The following is a 22,226-nucleotide window of genomic DNA, read 5'->3' as shown; positions in this document are numbered from 1 at the left end:
CCATGTTGGACGCGGTGGGCTCGAGGAGGAGTTCTTGGAATGCTGCCGGGATAGTTTCCTCGAACAGTGTGTGTTGGAGCCGATGAGGGAGCGAGCTATCTTGGATCTGGTGTTATGTAATGAGGCGGGTAGAATTAGGGACCTTGTGGTGAAGGATCCTCTTGGGGAGAGTGATCATTGTATGGTGGAGTTTCTGGTGCAGATGGAGGAGGAGAAAGTGGGTTCCCGGACACGTGTCCTTTGTTTGAACAGAGAGGAGTACAGTAGGATGAGAGAAGAATTGGCAAATGTGGACTGGGGGAGCGCGTTGGAAGGTAGGTCTGCTGAGGAGCAGTGGAAGATCTTTAAGGAGATCTTTCTTGGTGCTCAGCAGAAATTTATTCCGGTGGTTAAAAAGGACCGTAGGAGGAGAGATAATAAGCCGTGGATAACGAAGGAGGTGAAGGAAAGTGTTAAATTAAAAGCGGAGGTGTTTAGAGTAGCTAATAGTGGGCGAGAAGAAGATTGGGAGAGGTTTAAATGTCAACAAAGATTGACAAAGAAGTTGATAAAGAAGGGTAAGAGAAACTATGAAGCTGGGCTAGCGCTTAATATAAAAAAGGATAGCAAGAGTTTTTATATATATATATAAAAAGGAAGAGGCTGGCTAGGGTGAACGTTGGACCCTTAGAGGATGAGAAAGGGGACTTAGTGGTAGGGGATGGGGAAATGGCTGAGCTCTTGAATAACTTTTTTGTTTCGGTCTTCACGGAGGAGGACGTGAATAATTTGCCGGGTGTTAGAGATGGAAAGGTGTAGGACTGGAGGGTCTCAATGACATTATTGTTACTAGAGAGGCGGTGCTCGACAGACTGGAGGGACTGATTGTGGACAAGTCCCCAGGACCGGATGGAATGCATCCGAGGGTTCTGAAAGAAATGGCGGAGGTGATAGTGGATGCCTTGGTGATTATTTTCCAAACGTCGCTGGATTCCGGGGAAGTGCCGGAAGATTGGAAAACGGCTAATGTTACGCCGTTGTTTAAGAAGGGTGGCAGGCAAAAGGCAGGGAATTATAGGCTGGTTAGTTCAACATCTGTTGGAGGTAAAATGTTAGAATCCATCATCAAGGAGGAAATAGCGAGGCATCTTGAGGGGAATTGCTTGATAGGGCAGACGCAGCACGGTTTCGTTAAGGGGAAGTCGTGTCTGACAAATTTATTGGAGTTCTATGAGGATGTCTCTCGGGCGGTGGATAGAGGAGAGCCGGTGGATGTGGTCTTTCTTGATTTTCAGAAGGAGTTTGACAAGGTACCTCACAAGAGGTTATTGTAGAAGGTAAGGGGGCATGGAGTTGGGGGTAGGGTGTTAGCATGGACAGAGGATTGGTTGTCAAATAGGAGGCAGAGAGTGGGGGTTAATGGGTGCTATTCGGATTGGCGGTTGACTAGTAGAGTGCCCCAGGGGTCAGTGCTGGGGCCTCAGCTATTTACCATTTATATAGATGATCTGGAGGAGGGAACCGAGTGTATGGTGTCGAAATTTGCTGATGACACCAAGATTGGTGGAATGGCAAATTGCGCGGAGGGTGTGGAGAGTCTGCAGAAGGATCTAGATAGGCTGGGCGAATGGGCCAGGAACTGGCAAATGGAATTTAATGTTGGCAAGTGCGAGGTGGTCCACTTTGGTAGGAATAATGGTAGGAAGGATTATTACTTACGTGGTGAAAAACTGCAGCAGGCGACGGTGCAGAGGGACCTCGGGGTCCTTGTGCCTGAGTCGCAAAAACCCAGCTTGCAGGTGCAGCAGGTGGTCAGGAAGGCGAATGGGATGCTGGCCTTCATAGCGAGGGGGATTGAATATAAAAGTAGGGAGGTCTTGCTGCAGCTGTATAGGGCATTGGTGAGGCCGCAGCTGGAGTACTGTGTGCAGTTTTGGTCGCCGCACTTACGCAAGGATATTTTGGTCTTGGAGGGAGTGCAGAGGAGGTTTACTAGGCTGATACCGGAGTTGAGGGGGTTGAGCTATGAGGAGAGGCTGAATAAACTAGGCTTGTACTCGTTAGAGTTTAGAAGAATGAGGGCAGATCTCATTGAGACATATAAGATGATGAATGGGATGGATAGGATAGAGGTGGAGAGACTCTTCCCGCTCAGAAAGGACAGTAGGACTAGGGGGCACAGCCTCAAGATAGAGGGGGGTAGGGTGGGGGGGCGCGGTTTAGAACGGAGTTGAGGAGGAACTTCTTCACTCAAAGGGTGGTGAATCTCTAGAATTCTCTGCCCGTTGAAGTGGTGGAGGCTGCCTCGCTAAATATTTTTAAGACGCGGGTTGATGGGTTTTTGATAAGCGAGGGGATTAAGGGTTATGGGGAGAGGGCGGGAATGTGGAACTCAGCCACGACAGATCAGCCATGATCTTATTGAATGGCGGGGCAGGCTCGAAGGGCTAGATGGCCTACTCCTGCTCCTATTTCTTATGTTCTACTGAAATATGGATTGTAAAGGTTTCTATAATTATGGAAAGAGAACAAGATTGACAAAAATAAAAGTTAGCCCCTTACAGTTGGAGAATTTATAATGGGGAATAAAGAAATGATGTGGGAATGCCGGCGATGGATTGGCGTAAACACAGTAAAAAGTCTGACAACACCAGGTTTTAATCCAAACGATTTATTTGATAATAGACTCACAAGCTTTCGAGGTTTCCCTCTTCGTCAGGTGAATGGAGAGTTCTGGCCTCTGACAGAGCATATAAAGCACAGACAGTTTAGAGATTACTGATCAGTAATCTCGAAGTAATCTTGTGAGTCTATTATCAAATAAATCGTTTGGACTAAAACCTGGTGTTGTCAGACTTTTTACTGAATAAAGAAATAGCAGGAGAATTAAATGTGTACTTTGCTTCAGTCTTCACAAAGGAAGACATGGATAATATACCAGAGGGACTGAGAGAAACATGTTTCAGTGAGGAGCTGAAAGAAATTAAAATTAGTAGAGAAATGGATTTGGGGAAATTGATGAGATTGAAAATGGATAAATTTCCAGCCCAGAGTGGTTAAATATTAGATCCACTGGGGGTTATTTCCAACCTTGCCATAGGTGAGTGTGTGCAGGAGTACGAGACAGGGAGTGAGAGACCTTCTCACGCCCCTGGCCACTTTTATTCATCACGCTTTTGAAAATTAACAATTTACTGCACTTCCATTACTTCACTTTTGCTCAGTGCTTGAGTCTTTTCTCACCTTAATAGGCTTTGTGAGAATCAGTATATCTCCAAACAATACCGTTCTGAAACTTCCTCACTTCAGCGAGAAACAAAAATGAAAATGTGTCCCCCACCCCAGTGTGGACAGACCAGACAAACCCAAAACAGAGAATCCCCGTCTCAGCCTACCTTCTTACGCTCCGTGGTCAGCACAGTCGCCTTATCCTGAAGCTGCAGAGACAGAGCAAAACAATGTAAGTACGTCTCCTCCAGACCCTACACCCCCTCCCTATCTCTGTAACCTTCTCCAGCCCCTACACCCCTCCCTATCTCTGTAACCTTCTCCAGCCCCTGCACCCCCTCCCTATCTCTGTAACCTCTTCCAGCCCCTACACCCCTCCCTATCTCTATAACCTCCTCCAGCCCCTACACCCCCTCCCTATGTCTGTAACCTCCTCCAGTCCCTACACCCCTCCCTATCTCTGTAACCTCCTCCAGCCCCCTACACCCCCTCCCTATCTCTATAACCTCCTCCAGCCCCCTACACCCCCTCCCTATCTCTATAACCTCCTCCAGCCCCTACACCCCTCCCTATCTCTGTAACCTCCTCCAGCCCCCTACACCCCTCCCTATCTCTATAACCTCCTCCAGCCCCCTACACCCCCTCCCTATCTCTATAACCTCCTCCAGCCCCTACACCCCTCCCTATCTCTGTAACCTCCTCCACACCCTACACCCCCTCCAGCCCTCTACATCCCTCCCTATGTCTGTAACCTCCTCCAGCCCCTACACCCCTCCCTATCTCTGTAACCTCTTCCAGCCCCTACACCCCTCCCTATCTCTATAACCTCCTCCAGCCCCTACACCCCTCCCTATCTCTGTAACCTCCTCCACACCCTACACCCCCTCCAGCCCTCTACATCCCTCCCTATGTCTGTAACCTCCTCCAGACCCTACACCCCCTCCCTATCTCTGTAACCTCCTCCAGCCCCTACACCCCTCCCTATCTCTATAACCTCCTCCAGCCCCTACACCCCTCCCTATCTCTGTAACCTCCTCCACACCCTACACCCCCTCCAGCCCTCTACATCCCTCCCTATGTCTGTAACCTCCTCCAGCCCCTACACCCCCTCCTTATCTCTGTAACCTCCTCCAGCCCCTACACCCCCTCCCTATCTCTGTAACCCCCTCCAGCCCCTACACCCCTCCCTATCTCTGTAACCTCCTCCAGCCCCCTACACCCCCTCCCTATGTCTGTAACCTCCTCCAGTCCCTACACCCCTCCCTATCTCTGGAACCTCCTCCAGCCCCTACACCCCTCCCTATCTCAGAAACCTCCTCCAGCCCCTACACCCCTCCCTAGCTCTGTAACCTCCTCCAGCCCCTACACCCCCTCCCTATCTCTGTAACCCCCTCCAGCCCCTACACCCCTCCCTATCTCTGGAACCTCCTCCAGCCCCTACACCCCTCCCTATCTCTGAAACCTCCTCCAGCCCCTGCACCCCTCCCTATCTCTGGAACCTCCTCCATATCCTACACCCCTCCCTATCTCTGTAACCTCCTCCAGCCCCTACACCCCCTCCCTATCTCTGTAACCTCCTCCAGTCCCTACACCCCCTCCCTATCTCTGTAACCTCCTCCAGCCCCTACACCCCCTCCCTATCTCTGGAACCTCCTCCAGCCCCTACACCCCTCCCTATCTCTGTAACCTCCTCCAGTCCCTACACCCCATCCCTATCTCTGGAACCTCCTCCAGCCCCCTACACCCCCTCCCTATCTCTGGAACCTCCTCCAGCCCCCTACACCCCCTCCCTATCTCTGTAACCTCCCCCAGCCCCCTACACCCCCTCCCTATCTCTGTAACCTCCTCCAGCCCCCTACACCCCCTCCCTATCTCTGGAACCTCCTCCAGCCCCAGAACCCCATGATCAAAGCAGGGAATGCAAGGCTATTTCTGGCCCCAAGCTCTACTTGAAGGTTTCTTCCTCTCTCCCATGCGCGTCTATCATGAGGTTAGAATAAACAGCACAGCCCAGGACAGGCTCTTCAGCTCATCAAGCCTGTAGTCACATATGATCCATTCCTCAAGGCCTTTTGCCTCGACGCAGTCTGTATCTCTCTATTCCCTCCCTATTCAGGCATTTGTCAAGATGCCTCTTAAGCATTGCTATTTTATCTGCTTCTACCACCTCCTCTGGGAGCGCGTTCCGGACACTTAAGGTTTACATTAACACTGCAATGAAGTTACTGTGAAACTCCCCTAGTCCTCTCCAGTCTGGCACCTGCTCGGGTCAATTCACTGAACCAGCACGTCTTTCAGAGTATGGAAGGAAATCGGAGCACCTGGATGAAACCCACGCAGACACAGGGAAAATGTGCCGACTCCACACAGACAGTAACCCAAGCCGGGAATCGAACCCGGGTCCCTGACGCTGAGGGGCAGCAGTGCTAACCACTGTACCACTTACCACCCTCTGTGTAAAAAAATGTACCCTTCACATCTCCTTTAAAATTTCTCCCTTTTAGCTTCAAACAAAAAAACAGGTTGCTTACGCACCTTCTGAATAATCTCTGGGGTCATTCCAACCTGCTCACCGACATCCATGGGCTCTCCAGCACCCTGCGGGAAAAATAACAACACAGGAGTTTATTACTGTCACAAGTTGGCTTATATTAACACTGCAATGAACGTACTGTGAAAATCCCCCAGTTACCACATCCTGCGCCTGTTTGGGTACACTGAGGGAGAATTCAGCACGGCCAATGCACTGTAACCAGCACATCCTTCAGACTGCGGGAGGAAACCCACGCAGACATGGGGAGAATGTGCAGCCTCTGCACAGACAGTGACCCAAGCCAGATATTAAACCCGCGTCTCTGGCGCTATGAGGCAGCTGTGCTAACCACTGTGCCATCGAGTGAATGAGGAGGAAAGTGTCTCCAGAGGCAGGAGGGGTGTGTAACCAGAGGTTTAGGGATTGAAGATAGTCGGGAAAAGATCCAGAGGGACCGTGGAGCGGGGGGGAGATGAGGGTGAAGTGTTTTTATTGAGGCAGCGAGTTGTTGTGATCTGGAACGCGCCGTCGAAAAAGAAACAGATTGAACAGGAACACTCAAACTGGGGAATTGGAGAAAGAACTCAAAAGGGAGATTAGTAGGGAAATGGGGCAGGAGGGTGTGGGTGATAGCTGGAGGAGAGAACTGGCAGAAGCAATGGGCCGAATGGCCTCCACAAACACTAGGATAGGGAGAAGGCATCCTCCGGCAGTATGCCAGCTCCAGATGGGGAGTAACTTCTAGATTAGAGCACAGCTACCACCAAGCCCCCCACCCACCCACCACGCCGCACGCGCCTCTTCAACAGGGTACTCACCGCTGGTGCTGCTGGTGTAACTGGGGCTGCCTGAGGCACGGCTAGACCAGCCTGTGGTTTCAGCGTGGCCAGAGCTGCGGAGACACAAACACAAAGAGTACAGAAAGGTGTACAGGAGCCCGGGGGGTGGGGGGGGGGGTGGTGCCACAGGGGGAGGCCCCGAGCGGGGAGGGGCGACGTTCCGAGCCCGGGGTGGTGGTCAATAGAGAGGGAGGCACAGGGGTCAGAGAGAGAGGGAGAGGCACAGACTGACCCCTGCATCTCTGTGAACCTCCTACACTTCCCCAGCACCCACCCCACCCCAAACCCTGACGCCCGCACCCTCTGCACCCTGACCCTTGTGGCCTCCACACCCTGACCCTCATGTTCTCTGCACCTGACCCCCACACCACCCACACCTCCCCCCCCGCACTCTGAACCGCACCTCTCCCCGCACCTCGCCCTCCCGCATCGCGCACTCAGAGTGACACCCCTTACCTTCTCGAGCTGCTGTCACCTCCTTTGTGAGGCGGGCAATGACCCTGCAGGCGGCATCATGTTGGTACAGCGCGTGTGAAAGTTCCTGACGGGTAGTCTGCAACTGCTGGCGTAGCGTGAAGCTGTGCAGCATCACTGCGTCCTGGGGAGAGAGGAGGGCAAGAAATCAGGGGTCAGGAACTATCCTGCAGAGCAACACAACGCTCGCCCCACTCAGCCCCATCCACACCACTGGACACGCACAGAAATGGACATGGGACGGGCAGTGGGACAAGAGAGATAGGCAGTAGGAAAGGGAGACAGTGAGGGGGCATTAACATAAATAGGTGTGAGAGCTGCAGAGAGAGAGAGGTGGGCACAGTAATAGGGTTTAAACTTGGGGCAAAGAGAGAACCACGCAGAGGGGAGCAGGACAGGCATATCGGAGACAAAGGAATGGCCATGGGGCAGTGAGAGATACAGGAGGTGGCAGGGAAAAAGATGGGGGAAGTGAGGTGGAGATTGGATATATTGTAATTGGAATATAAACCACCCCGAACTCCTCGATTAGATCCCAGTCTGTAACTCACTCCCGGGTATCTGTTATTGTATACATAAACCACCCCGAACCCCTCGATTAGATCCCAGTCTGTAACTCACTCCCGGGTATCTGTTATTGTATACATAAACCACTCCGAACCCCTCAATTAGATTCCAGTCTGTAACTCACTCCCGGGTATCTGTTATTGTATACATAAACCACCCCGAACCCCTCGATTAGATCCCAGTCTGTAACTCACTCCCGGGTATCTGTTATTCTGTATATAAATCACCCCAAACCCCTCGATTAGATCCCAGTCTGTAACTCACTCCCGGGTATCTGTTATTCTGTATATAAACCACCCCGAACCCCTCGATTAGATCCGTCTGTAACTCACTCCCGGGTATCTGTTATTGTATATATAAACCACCACGAACCCCTCGTTTAGATCCCAATCTGTAACTCACTCCCGGGTATCTGTTATTCTATATATAAACCACCCCGAACCCCTCGATTAGATTCCAGTCTATAACTCACTCCCGGGTATCTGTTATTCTATATATAAACCACCCCAAACCCCTCGATTAGATCCCAGTCTGTAACTCACTCCCGGGTATCTGTTATTCTATATATAAACCACCCCGAACCCCTCGATTAGATTCCAGTCTATAACTCACTCCCGGGTATCTGTTATTCTATATATAAACCACCCCAAACCCCTCGATTAGATCCCAGTCTGTAACTCACTCCCGGGTATCTGTTATTGTATATATAAACCACCCCGAACCCCTCGATTAGATTCCAGTCTGTAACTCACTCCCGGGTATCTGTTATTCTATATATAAACCACTCTGAACCCCTCAATTAGATCCCAGTCTGTAACTCACTCCCGGGTATCTGTTATTCTGTATATAAATCACCCCGAACCCCTCGATTAGATCCCAGTCTGTAACTCACTCCCAGGTATCTGTTATTCTATATATAAATCACCCTGAACCCCTCGATTAGATCCCAGTCTGTAACTCACTCCCGGGTATCTGTTATTCTATATATATACCACCCCGAACCCCTCGATTAGATTCCAGTCTGTAACTCACTCCCGGGTATCTGTTATTCTGTATATAAATCACCCTGAACCCCTCGATTAGATCCCAGTCTGTAACTCACTCCCAGGTATCTGTTATTCTATCTGAACTCCTCTGGAGAGTGCAAGTTTGGAAGTGACAGAGTGTCCTGAATGCTTTGCAGACAAATCTTAGGGAGGGGCAGGGTTGGAAAGTGTTAGACGGGGGTGTTTAACACCCTATAACTCGAGGGAGAGAGGGAGGAGGGGGAGTGGGTTGGGGTAATACAAACTTACCCACTCATCCTGTAGCGCTTTGAGGATCGCTGGGATACTGGTGGCTGATGGAGGTTTTGGTCTGATGGGGTGGCTCGCTGCAGATACACAAACACAAAAACCCAGACTTGAGCTGTTTCAGCAATCTGCGCTCGCTGTTTAACCTCAGAAGAGAGCCAGGAGTCCAGACTCGCAACGTGCTTCTGTCAGCCATCTCTCTATCCACAGCTCTGCCTAGGTTTGACAAGCTGGCCCTTGGCTACACGGATATAGGCTGGAAGGTCTGAACTTCTATAACCAAGTCACACTACATTCATTATTCAAAGAAGTGGGGAGGAGAGTGTTCTGAACTATCTCCCCATGTTCTGTATGTAAAATAAAGCTATAGAAAGTAACAGAAGATTATTGTCTATTGGGAGGGGAATTGAATATAAAAGGAGGGAGGTTTTGCTTCACTTGTACAGGGATTTGGTAGACCACACCTGGAGTAGTGTGTATCGGTCTCCCTATTGTTGCAAAGTTAGTGTCTGTAGGATTACATGGTGTGTTTAAAAAAGATAGTTGTTTTTTTGCTACACTTTGAGTGTTAATAGAGATGCAGGCATGTCTAGTACACAGACTGAAACAATGCATCAGAGGCACAAACAACAGGTTGCTTTGGTAACAGGCTTTAGCCATTTGAATCAGAACAGGTTTTCGAATTTTAACCGATCAATTTGAAACAGGCAATTGTTCAGCAGCAGTCCATCAGATTTAGACCATAAGACATAAGAACATAAGAACATAAGAAATAGGAGCAGGAGTAGGCCATCTAGCCCTTCGAGCCTGCCCTGCCATTCAATAAGATCATGGCTGATCTGTCGTGGCTCAGTTCCACTTTCCCGCCCTCTCCCCATAACCCTCAATCCCCTCTCTTATCAAAAACCCATCAACCCGCTTCTTAAAAATATTTAGCGAGGCAGCCTCCACCACTTCAACGGGCAGAGAATTCCAGAGATTCACCACCCTTTGAGTGAAGAAGTTCCTCCTCAACTCCGTTCTAAACCGCCTCCCCTTTATCTTGAGGCTGTGCCCCCTAGTCCTACTGTCTTTTCTGAGTGGGAAGAGTCTCTCCACCTCTATCCTATCCATCCCATTCATCATCTTATACGTCTCAATGAGATCTCCCCTCATTCTTCTAAACTCTAACGAGTACAAGCCTAGTTTATTCAGCCTCTCCTCATAGCTCAATCCCCTCAACTCCGGTATCAGCCTAGTAAACCTCCTCTGCACTCCCTCCAGGGCCAAAATATCCTTGCGCAGGTGCGGCGCCCAAAACTGCACACAGTACTCCAGCTGCGGCCTCACCAATGCCCTATACAGCTGCAGCAAGACCTCCCTACTTTTATATTCAATCCCCCTCGCTATGAAGGCCAGCATCCCATTCGCCTTCCTGACCACCTGCTGCACCTGCAAGCTGGGTTTTTGCGACTCATGCACAAGGACCCCGAGGTCCCTCTGCACCGTCGCCTGCTGCAGTTTTTCGCCACGTAAGTAATAGTCCTTCCTACCATTCTTCCTACCAAAGTGGACCACCTCACACTTGCCAACATTAAATTCCATTTGCCATTTCCTGGCCCATTCGCCCAGCCTATCTAGATCCTTCTGCAGACATAGGAGCAGAATTAGGCTACTCTGCCCACTGAGTCTGCTCCACTATTCAATCATGGCTGATATTTTTCTCATCCCCATTCTCCTCCCTTTCCCCATAACCCCTGATCCCATTATTAATCAAGAACCTATCTTTCTCTGTCTTAAAGACACTCAATGACCCGGCCTCCTCTGCGGCAAAGAGTTCCACAGATTCCCCACTCTCTGGCTGAAGAAATTCCTCCTCATCTCTGTTTTAAAGGATCGTCCCTTTAGCCTGAGGTTGTGTCCCCTGGTTCTAGTTTTTCCTACTAATGGAAACATCCTCTCCACGTCCACTCTATCCAGGCCTAGCATTTGGATGTGATGTTTTGATAACGTGTAAACCAATCCTACTGTGGGGGGTTTTTTGGTATGTCATTGGGGGTACAAAACCAGCTCCCAGCTTGAGACACACAGGCAGCAACTGTCTCTAACAGCACAACAGCTACACGTATGTCTTAAAAGTGAGCCTCATCTCAATTGCAAAGGTATCAACAGAACATAGAAGAAAATCAATAAAAAAGACAAACATTCCGGAAGCCAACAAACCTGGTTGTATTTTCAGAGTGACTAAAAATTTTATTGTTTTGTTAGTAAATGGAAATTGTATTTGTCTAAACAGCGTTCCATTAAAATAGTGCTTTATTGGGTTTGTTATTAGTTTACCTAACGTGAGTAGATTAAAAAAATTTTAAAAATCACAGAAATCATAGAATCCCTGTAGTACAGAAAGAGGCCGTTTGGCCCATCGAGCCTGCACCAACCACAATCCCATCCAGGCCCTACCCCCATATCCGTACATATTTTACCCACTAATCCCTCTACCCTACGCACCTCAGGACACTAAGGGACAATTTTAGCATGGCCAATCAAACCAAAGCTGCACATTTTTGGACAATGGGAAGAAACCCACGCAGACACAGGGAGAATGTGCAAACTCCACACAGACAGTGACCCAAGCTGGGAATCGAACCCTTATCTCTGGGCTCCCTGGAGCTGTGAAGCAGCAGTGCTAACCGCTGTGCTACCGTGCCAGAGAAATTTGACTACTAAAAGTTGCTGAAGCGGATGTTACCCCTTCTCACACACTCTTTTTAACAGATTGAGGAAGGTACTTCCCTTTGAGAGTTTGCACGTTAGTTCTCAGAGAATCAACCTCCCCTTCGTAACATTATTTAAGTGAAGGTGTGAATGTGTTGGAAAGTGTTAGGAGAAGATTTCCCAGGCTAACACCAGGAAAAGGCGGGGTCTCTGAGGAAAGTTTGGAGAGGTCGGACTTGTATCCGCCAGAGTTTAGAAGAGTGAAAGGCGGCTCGAATGGAACCTGTCAGATCCTGAGGGAAGTCTGGACAGGACAGATCTTTCCTCTTGTGGGAGAATCTAGAACGGGAAGGGGGGTGGGGGGAGAGAGAGAGAAGAAGAGTGTGGTGGTGGTGGTCCATGTTTAAAAACACAGGCGGCCATTTCAGGTGGATGAAGAGAATGGTGCTGAGCTTCGGGAACTCTGTTCCTCAAACGGGAGCAGTCTGCGAATACTTTTAAGGCATAGTGAGATAGATTCTCGTGAAGCAACAGGGAGCGAATCAAATATCTATCAGCGATGGGTGAGAGATTGGGAGTGTTTAAACAAATCCCTCTCCTGTTGTGATACTGTCATCACCCTCACTCACGGATGGGGATAAAGATCACTGCCTCTGAGGCTGTCATTCCGCAGGGAACCTAGGCAAATCCAGACGGAAGCTTCTACATTCATTCATTCTTGGCCCAGCATTTGGGCCGCATGCTAGCAAGTGGTTAGCACTGCTGCTTCACAGCTCCAGGGACCCTGGTTCGATTCCCGGCTCAGGTCACTGCTCTGTGTGGAGTCTGCACATTCTCCCTGTGTCTGCATGGGTTTCCTCTGAGTGGTCCAGTTTCCTCCCACAGTCCAAAGATGTGCAGGGTAGGTTTGATTGGCCATGCTAAATTGCCCCTTAGTGTCCCGGGATGTGGAGGTTAGAGGGACTAGTGGGTAAATGTGTACGGATACGGGGGTAGGGCCTGGATGGGATTGTGGTCGGTGCAGACTCGATGGGCCAAATGGCCTCTTTCTGCACTACAGGGTTTCTATTTTTTCTATTACCTATCCCTAATTGAGAGAGACGGAGGTAAAGAGAGAGAGACGGAGGTAGAGAGAGAGAGAGAGAGAGACGGAGGTAGCGAGAGAGAGACGGAGATAGAGAGACTGAAATAGAGAGAGAGACACGGAGGTATAGAGAGAGAGAGATGGAGGGAGCGATAGAAAGACGGAGGTAGAGAGAGAGAGACGGAGGTAGAGAGAGGACGATAGAGAGAGATGGAGGTAGAGAGAGAGGGTGCTTGAGACAGGGGTAGAGACTGATAGAGAGAGCAGTAGAGAGAGGGTGATAGAGACGAACGGAGGTAGAGAAAGGGTAATAGGGACGAACGGAGGTAGAGAAAGGGTAATAGAGACGAACGGAGGTAGAGAAAGGGTAATAGAGACGAACGGAGGTAGAGAGAGGATGACAGAGACGAATGGAGGTAGAGAAAAGGTGATCGAAAGAGAAGACAGAGGTAGAGTGTGATGGGGAGAGAGAGAGAAGAAAAAGACAGAGGTAGAGAGAGGTTGGTCGAGAGAGAGAGATAGGAACAGAAGTAAAGGGAGAGTGATAGAAAAATGGATGTAGAAGACAGTGCTGGACAGAGATCGAGAGAAAGTGATGGGGAGAGAGAGAGAAAGAGAGATGGGGAGAGAGAGAGAAAGAGAGATGGGGATAGAAAGAGTGACAGAAAGAGAGACAGAGGTAGGGAGAGGGTGATAGAGAGGGGGAGTGATAGAGAGAGAGGAAAAAGCAGAGAGAGGATGGTAGAGAGAAAGAGGCAGAGGTAGAGAAGAGGTGATAGAGAAAAACGGATCGCATGTGAGGGAGATGAGGGTGCAGGGGAAGTTGTGAGAGCGAGCAAGAGAGATGGAGTGAGCGGGAGAGGGAGAGAGATAGAGATGGAGTGACTGAAGGGGCCGACAGTGAGAGAGATGGAGTGAGCGTGTGAGAGATAGTAAGAGAGGGTGAGACAGATGGAGTGAGAGAGGCTGATCGCGAGAGCTGGGGGTGAGGATCATTCCCTCTTGTTACTGGTTAATTGCAGGTATGGCTTTGCAGGCTGGGATCAGTACTTATGGCCCATCCCTCGCAGCAGGATTCCCAGCCTCTGACCCGCTCTAATAGCCACAGTATGTACCTGGCTGGGTCCAGCTCAGTTTCTGGTAACCCCCAGGATGCCTGGACTGGCTGCCAATCCAGTGAGTCCCACACACCAGCCCATTCCGCCCAGCCTTGCCATTCCTATCTTCACTCAAGCCCGCTGGGTGAGTGCGCGAGTGTCAGGTCTGTCACACAACACCTTACCTTTGATGTCGATGAGTTGGTCCTCGGATAAGGGCTGCCCATTGATTGGATCTGTCCCATTCTCTGCAATATATTTCTCAATCAGGCGTCTCTCAAACACGTGATTGGACACCGGAGATACACAGGGGTGTTCCGGAACCTCGTTTGAAACTGAGAGAGAAGAAAAACATAATCACAATCCACACACACACACAAATTCCATCTCTGTATCACACTGGGAGTCACCGTGCACGGTTCCGGTCTCCGTATCACACTGGGAGTCACCGTGCACGGTTCCAGTCTCCGTATCACACTGGGAGTCACTGTGCACAGTTCCAGTCTCCGGATCACACTGGGAGTCACTGTGCACAGTTCCGGTCTCCGTATCACACTGGGAGTCACTGTGCACAGTTCCGGTCTCCGTATCACACTGGGAGTCACTGTGCACAGTTCCGGTCTCCGTATCACACTGGGAGTCACTGTGCACAGTTCCGGTCTCCGTATCACACTGGGAGTCACTGTGCACAGTTCCGGTCTCCGTATCACACTGGGAGTCACTGTGCACAGTTCCGGTCTCCGTATCACACTGGGAGTCTCTGTGCACAGTTCCGGTCTCCGTATCACACTGGGAGTCTCTGTGCACAGTTCCGGTCTCCGTATCACACTGGGAGTCTCTGTGCACAGTTCCGGTCTCCGTATCACACTGGGAGTCACTGTGCACAGTTCCGGTCTCCGTATCACACTGGGAGTCACTGTGCACAGTTCCGGTCTCCGTATCACACTGGGAGTCACTGTGCACAGTTCCGATCTCCGTATCACACTGGGAGTCACTGTGCACAGTTCCGGTCTCCGTATCACACTGGGAGTCACTGTGCACAGTTCCGGTCTCCGTATCACACTGGGAGTCTCTGTGCACAGTTCCGGTCTCCGTATCACACTGGGAGTCTCTGTGCACAGTTCCGGTCTCCGTATCACACTGGGAGTCTCTGTGCACAGTTCCGGTCTCTGTATCACACTGGGAGTCTCTGTGCACAGTTCCGGTCTCCGTATCACACTGGGAGTCACTGTGCACAGTTCCGGTCTCCGTATCACACTGGGAGTCACTGTGCATTGTTCCGGTCTCTCTATCACACTGGGAGTCACTGTGCACAGTTCCGGTCTCCGTATCACACTGGGAGTCACTGTGCACAGTTCCGGTCTCTCTATCACACTGGGAGTCACTGTGCACAGTTCCGGTCTCCGTATCACACTGGGAGTCACTGTGCACAGTTCCAGTCTCCGTATCACACTGGGAGTCACTGTGCACAGTTCCGGTCTCCGTATCACACTGGGAGTCACTGTGCACAGTTCCGGTCTCCGTATCACACTGGGAGTCACTGTGCACAGTTCCGGTCTCCGTATCACACTGGGAGTCACTGTGCATTGTTCCAGTCTCTGTACCACACGGCTGTCACTGTGTGTCAGTGGTGGAGGGAGTGAGTGTTTGTGGTTAGCGTGTCGATCGAGGGGGGCTGCTTTGTCCTGGATGGTGTCGAGCTTCTCGAGCGTTGTTGGGAGCCACACCCATCCAGGCAAGTGGAGAGAATTCCATCACACTCCTGACTTGTGTCCTTGTTGATGGTGGACAGGCTTTGGGAGGGAGTCAGGAGGTGAGTTACTCTCTGCAGGATTCCCAGCCTCTGACCTGCTCTGGGAGCCACTGTGTTTATATGGCTGGGTCCAGTTCAGTTTCTGATCCATAAGATATAGGAATAGAATATGGCCATTCTGCCCATCGAGTCCACTCTGCCATGGCTGATAAATTTCTCAAGCCCATTCTTTTCCCCGTAACCTTTGATCCCTTCCCAATCAAGAACCTATCCATCTCTATCTTAAAGACACTCAATGACCTGGCCTCCTGTGGCAAAGAGTTACACAGATTCACCACCCTCTGGCTGAAGAAATCCCTCCTTATCGCTGTTCCAAAGGGTCGTTCCTTCACTTTGAGGGCATGTCCTTGGATCTGAATCATCTTCCCTGCGTCCACTCTATCCAGGCCTCTCAGTATCCTGTAAGTTTCAACGAGATCCCCCGATCCTTCTAAGCTCCATCCAGTACAGACCCAGAGTCCTCAAACTCTCCTGATATGTCAATGCTAACCCCCAGGATGGCGGAGGGGATTCAGCGATGGTAATGCCGTTGAATACCAAGGAACAGTGGTTAGACCCTTGTTTGTTGAGGATGGTCAATGCATGGCACTTGTGTGGCGTGAATGTTATCTACACTTGTCAGCCCAAACCTGGGTCTTGGCCAGGTCTTGCTGCATTTAGACATGGACAGCTTCAGTATCTGAGGAGTGGCAAACGGTTCTGAACTTTGTGCAATCAACGTCCCCACTTCTGACCTTATATTGGAGCGAAGGTCTTTGGTGAAGCAGCTGAAGATTGTTGTACCTCAGACATTAGCCCTGAGGAACTCCCACAGCGACAAAGGAACTAAGAGGATATTAGGGATGAATTGGCCTTGATAGATTGGGCAGAGTTATTTAAAGAGATAACAGTGGATAGGCAATGGCAAACATTCCAGGAACACATGGGGGAACTGCAGCAACTGTTTATTCTTGTCTGACACAAAAGCAAAATGGGTAAGAGAGCCAGTCCATGGCTTACAAAGGAAATTAGAGAGAGTATCTGATCTAAGGAAGAAGCATACATATTGGCCAAGAGAAATAATAAGTCTAAGGATTGGGAGCAGTTTAGAATTCACCAAAAAAGGACCAAGGGATTGATTAAGGGGACAATACAGTACGAAAGCAAGCTGACAGGGAACATAAAGACTGACAATAAGAGTTTCTATAGATACGTGAAGAGAAAGAGGTTGAAGACAAATGTAGGTCCCTTACAGACAGAAATGGGGGAATGTATAATAGGGGACAAAGAAATGGCCGAGCAACTAATACATGCTTCGATTCTGTCTTCACAAAAGAGGACACAAATAAGACACCAGAAATATTGGAAAATGCAAGCTTTAGTGAGAGGGAAGAACTGAGGGAGATCAACATTACTGCGAAAATTGGCATTGAAGGTGGATAAATCCCCAGGGCCTGATAATCGACATCGCAGAGTAGTTAAGGAAGTGGCTCTAGAAATAGTGGATGTATTGGTGTTCATCTCCCAGGATTCGAGAGACTCTAGAATAGTCCCTGCAGACTGGAGGGTAGCGAATGTCACTCCAATACTCAAAAAGGGAAGTAGAAAGAAAATGGGGAATTACAAACTGGGTAAGCCTAACATTGGTACTGGGGAAAATTCTGGAATTTATAATGAAGAACTTTCTGGCAGAGCATTTGGAAAGCAGTGGTAGGATCAGAGTCAGCATGGATTTCTGAAGGGGAAATCATGCTTGACAAATCTGTTGGAATTCTTTGAAGATGTAACAAGTCGAGTTGACAAGGGGGAGCCAGTCAATGTGGCAAATTTGGGCTTTCAGAAAGCGTTTGCGACCAAGTCCCACACAAGAGATATCGTGCAAGATTAAAGCGCATGGGACTGGAGGGAGTGTATTGAGATGGATAGAAAACTGGTTGGCAGAGAGGAAACAAAGAGTAGGAATTAACGGGTGCTTTTCAAATTGGCCGGCAGTAACTAGTGGGGTGCCACAGGGATCGGTGCTGGGACCCCAGCTATTCACAATATGTATTAATGATTTGGATAAAGGAATAAAATGTAACATCTCTAAGTTTGCAGATGATACCAAGTTAGGTGGGAGGATGAACTGTGACGAGGATGTAGAGATCCTTCAGAATAACCTGGACAGGTTGGGCGAGTGGTCTAGTCAATGGCAGATGCAGTTAATTTGGATAAGTGTGAGGTTATTCATGTTGGAAGCAAAACGGCTGCAGATTACTACCTGAATGGCTGTAAATTGGGAGAGGGGACTGTGCAGAGGGATCAGGGTGTCCTTGTGCACCAACCACTGAAGCATACAGGTGCAGCAGGTGGTAAAGAAGGCAAATGGTATGTTGGCCTTCATTGCGAGAGGTTTGGAGTACAGGGGCAGGGATAAGAACATAAGAAATAGGAGCAGGAGTAGGCCATCCAGCCCTTCGAGCCTGCTCCGCCATTCAATGAAATCATTCAATAAGATAACATAAGAACATAAGAAATAGGAGCAGGAGTAGGCCATCTAGCCCTTCGAGCCTGCCCCGCCATTCAATAAGATCATGGCTGATTTGTCGTGGCTCAGTTCCACATTCCCGCCTTCTCCCCATAACCCTTAATCCCCTCTCTTATCAAAAACCCATCAACCCACGTCTTAAAAATATTTAGCGAGGCAGCCTCCACCACTTCAATGGGCAGAGAATTCCAGAGATTCACCACCCTTTGAGTGAAGAAGTTCCTCCTCAACTCCGTTCTAAACCGCCCCCCCCTCCTTTATCTTGAGGCTGTGCCCCCTAGTCCTACTGTCTTTTTTGAGCGGGAAGAGTCTCTCCACCTCTATCCTATCCATCCCATTCATCATCTTATACGTTTCAATGAGATCTCCCCTCATTCTTCTAAACTCTAACGAGTACAAGCCTCGTTTATTCAGCCTCTCCTCATAGCTCAACCCCCTCAACTCCGGTATCAGCCGAATAAACCTCCTCTGCACTCCCTCCAAGGCCAAAATATCTTTGCGCAGGTGCAGCGCCCAAAACTGCACACAGTACTCCAGCTGCGGCCTCACCAATGCCCTATACAGCTGCAGCAAGACCTCCCTACTTTTATATCCAATCCCCCTCGCTATGAAGGCCAGCAAGTTCAATAAGATCATGTGTTGTTATAATTGTACAGGGACTCGGTGAGGCCACGCCTAGAGTATTGTGTGCAGTTTTGGTCTCCTTTTCTGAGGAAGGATGTTTTTGCTCTCGAGGGAATGCAGTGAAGGGTTACCAGGCTGATTCCAAGGATGGCGGGACTGATGTATGAGGAGACTGACCAGGTTAGGATTGTTTTCAGGAATTCAGACTAATGAGGCGGGGAGGGCAGTGGGAGAAGAATCTGAGATTTATAAAATTCTAGGACTGGACAGGGTAAATGCAGGGAGGATGTTGGTGGTGGTGGGGGGAATCCAGAACCAGGGGTCACAATCAGAGGATTCAGGGTAGACCGTTTAGGATGGAGGTGAGGAGACATTTCTTCACCCAGTGAGCCTGTGGAATTCATTCCCACAGGAAGCAGTTGATGCCAAAACATTGAGTGTATTCAAGAGGCAGCTGGATATAGCACTTGGTGTGAACGGTATCAAAGGTTATGGGGAGAAAGCAGGATTAGGCCATTGAGTTGGATGATCAGCCATGATGGTGATGAATGTCACGGCAGGCTGGAAGGGCCGAATGGCCTCCTCCTGCTCCTATCTTCATTGCTTCAATGAGCTGGAGGTGAGATGATCGACCTCTAACCACCACAACCATCTTCCTTTGTGCCTGGAGCGACTCCAACCAGCCGAGGGTTTTCTCCCTGATTCCAGTTTCTTTCGGGCTCCTTCATGCTGCACTCAGTCAATGCTTGCCTTGATGTCCAGGACAGTCACTCCCACCTCTGGAAATCACCTTTGTTGTCACGTTTGTATGGGTTCTCATCCTGTTTGAATCAGACTTTCCCTTGATCCTCTGGAACCTGCGGGAGCAGACCCTCAGTCCAACAGCTCCAGGGACAGCCCTGGGACCAGGGATTTCATACAGAGGCTGCTCTCCCCCAAAGACACTGCAAAAATAATCCAATCTCAACGCCAGCTCCAATCCGGACTGGATCAGCAAGCACTGTAAACCACAAGTCCCCTCCTTATCCCTGCAAACCCCTACACCCCCTCCCTATCTCCGTAACCTCCTCCACCCCCTACACCCCTCCCTATCTCTGTAACCCCCTCCAGCCCCTACACCCCCTCCCTATCTCTGTAACCTCCTCCAGCCCCTACACCCCCTCCCTATCTCTGTAACCTCCTCCAGCCCCTACACCCCACTCCCTATCTCTGTAACCTCCTCCAGCCCCTACACCCCACTCCCTATCTCTGTAACCTCCTCCAGCTCCTACACCCCCTCCCTATCTCTCCTCCAGCCCCCTACACCCCCTCCCTATCTCTGTAACCTCCTCCAGCCCCTACACCCCTCCCTATCTCTGTTACCTCCTCCAGCCCCTACACCCTCCCTATCTCTGTAACCTCCTCCAGCCCCTACACCCCCTCCCTATCTCTGTAACCTCCTCCAGCCCCTACACCCCACTCCCTATCTCTGTAACCTCCTCCAGCCCCTACACCCCACTCCCTATCTCTGTAACCTCCTCCAGCTCCTACACCCCCTCCCTATCTCTCCTCCAGCCCCCTACACCCCCTCCCTATCTCTGTAACCTCCTCCAGCCCCTACACCCCCTCCCTATCTCTGTAACCTCCTCCAGCCCCCCTACACCCCCTCCTTATCTCTGTAACCTCCTCCAGCCCCCCTACACCCCCTCCCTATCTCTGTAACCTCCTCCAGCCCCTACACCCCCTCCCTATCTCTGTAACCTCCTCCAGCCCCTACACCCCATCCCTATCTCTGTAACCTCCTCCAGCCCCTCCACAGCCCCTCCCTATCTCTGTAACCTCCTCCAGCCCCCTACACCCCCTCCCTATCTCTGTAATCTCCTCCAGCCCCTACACCCCCTCCCTATCTCTGTAACCTCCTCCAGCCCCCTACACCCCCTCCCTATCTCTGTAACCTCCTCCAGCCCCTACACCCCCTCCCTATCTCTGTAACCTCCTCCAGCCCCCTACACCCCCTCCCTATCTCTGTAACCTCCTCCAGCCCCCTACACCCTCTCCCTATCTCTGTAACCTCCTCCAGCCCCTACACTCCCTCCCTATCTCTGTAACCTCCTCCAGCCCCCTCCCTATCTCTGTAACCTCCTCCAGCCCCTACACCCCATCCCTATCTCTGTAACCTCCTCCAGCCCCCTACACCCCCTCCCTATCTCTGTAACCTCCTCCAGCCCCTACACCCCTCCCTATCTCTCTGTGTCTCTGGGTGTTTTTGGGCCTCAGGCTCCACATGAGGTTGTGTTGGTTTTACTGAGGGAGAAATCTCTTCTCCCTCCTCCCCTTCATTCCCTCCCTCCCTCCTCTCCCCATCATTCCCTCCTTCCTCTCCACCCCTCCTCCTCCTCCTCCTCTCCCTCACTTACTCCAGCACAGCAGCGACATGGCGGCGGCAGCAGCAACAGGCGGCGGGATTCCCGGGGCAACGGCAAAATGGCGGCCTCCACAGGGGGCGGGGCCATGTCCTCACGTCGCGGACGCACGACCGCGTCGGGGCTGGTCAGCGTCACCACGTCGCGGACGCAGGGCCTCGCCGGGGCTGGGGAACGTCAACACGCAGCGCGGTCCGCTGTTACTGGGGGCGGGGCTAGGTGTGCGGAGGCGGGGCCACGTCCACACGTCGAGGACTACGTTGAGGCTGGGAGACGTCATCACGCAGAGCCGTCCTCTCACACAGGGAGGCCGCCGGGGCGGGGCTCAGAGCCTTGGGGCGGAGTTGCTCCTGCTCCTCGGGTGCTGAGAACGTCATCACAGCCCACTGGTTTCCTGTCAAAGCTGAAAGGGGCGGGGCTGAGACTGAAGGGGGCGGGGCCATCTGCACACGTCGGCGACGCAGGGCCGCGTGGGGGCTGGGTAACGTAATCACGCAGCCTCCCAGTCCTGGCCCGATGGAGAAACCTGGAGGGCGGAGTCAGTCAGGAGGGGCGGGGTCAGTCAGGAGGGGCGGGCCAGACTGGAGGGACTGGCCGGGGCGGGGGTGGGAACAGCATGCGCTTCCAGGCAATGCGTCCTGCCGAACACGAGATCAGGTTGAGGGCGCTGGGTTCAGGGACGGGGCGGGATAATGTTGTAGGACAAGAGGGCGGGGAGGTGACGGGTGGGGGGCAGTCCGGGGTTGGGGGGGGGGGTTGGCGAGGGATGAGGGGCAGTCCGGGGAGGCGGGATGAGGGGGTGGGCCTAGATTCAAAACCTGGCAGTTGGGGAGCGCGCGGGCTGAAGACGTGGGCGGGGACGGGGCTGGGAGGGGGACGGGGCTGGGAGAGGGGGAGGGGCTGATTGAGATGGGGAGATGTTGAGAGAGAGGGGGCGGGGCTGAGTGGGGGAGCTGCGAGGGGGCGAGACTGTGGGCGTGAGGGTGGGGCTGTGAGAGTGGGGGCGGGGCTGAGATAGAGGGGGGTAGGGCTGCGGGAGAGGGGCGGGGCTGAGGGAGAGGGGGCGGGGGAGAGGGGGTGGGGCTGTGAGAGTG

General features: G+C 51.3%; 1 protein-coding gene across 1 annotated transcript in view; it reads right to left on the bottom strand.

The window, feature by feature from the left end:
• Positions 1-21,235, bottom strand: part of prpf19 (pre-mRNA processing factor 19) — a 43,853-nt gene extending 22,618 nt beyond the window's left edge. Inside the window, exons 1-7 of the mRNA XM_080184086.1 lie at positions 21,127-21,235; positions 13,973-14,122; positions 8,916-8,992; positions 7,036-7,177; positions 6,559-6,632; positions 5,743-5,805; positions 3,375-3,416 (exon numbers count right to left, since the gene is read on the bottom strand). Coding sequence (XP_080040212.1) covers positions 3,375-3,416; positions 5,743-5,805; positions 6,559-6,632; positions 7,036-7,177; positions 8,916-8,992; positions 13,973-14,122; positions 21,127-21,145 — 567 coding nt within the window. The 5' untranslated portion in view covers positions 21,146-21,235. The remainder of the gene's footprint in view (positions 1-3,374; positions 3,417-5,742; positions 5,806-6,558; positions 6,633-7,035; positions 7,178-8,915; positions 8,993-13,972; positions 14,123-21,126) is intronic.
• Positions 21,236-22,226: the final 991 nt, after the last annotated feature.

This window comes from Carcharhinus amblyrhynchos, unplaced genomic scaffold, assembly GCF_965287045.1.
Source record: "Carcharhinus amblyrhynchos unplaced genomic scaffold, sCarAmb.v2.hapA scaffold_551, whole genome shotgun sequence".
NCBI classification, from domain to species: domain Eukaryota; kingdom Metazoa; phylum Chordata; class Chondrichthyes; order Carcharhiniformes; family Carcharhinidae; genus Carcharhinus; species Carcharhinus amblyrhynchos.
This window is presented reverse-complemented; position numbering and strand designations above follow the sequence as displayed.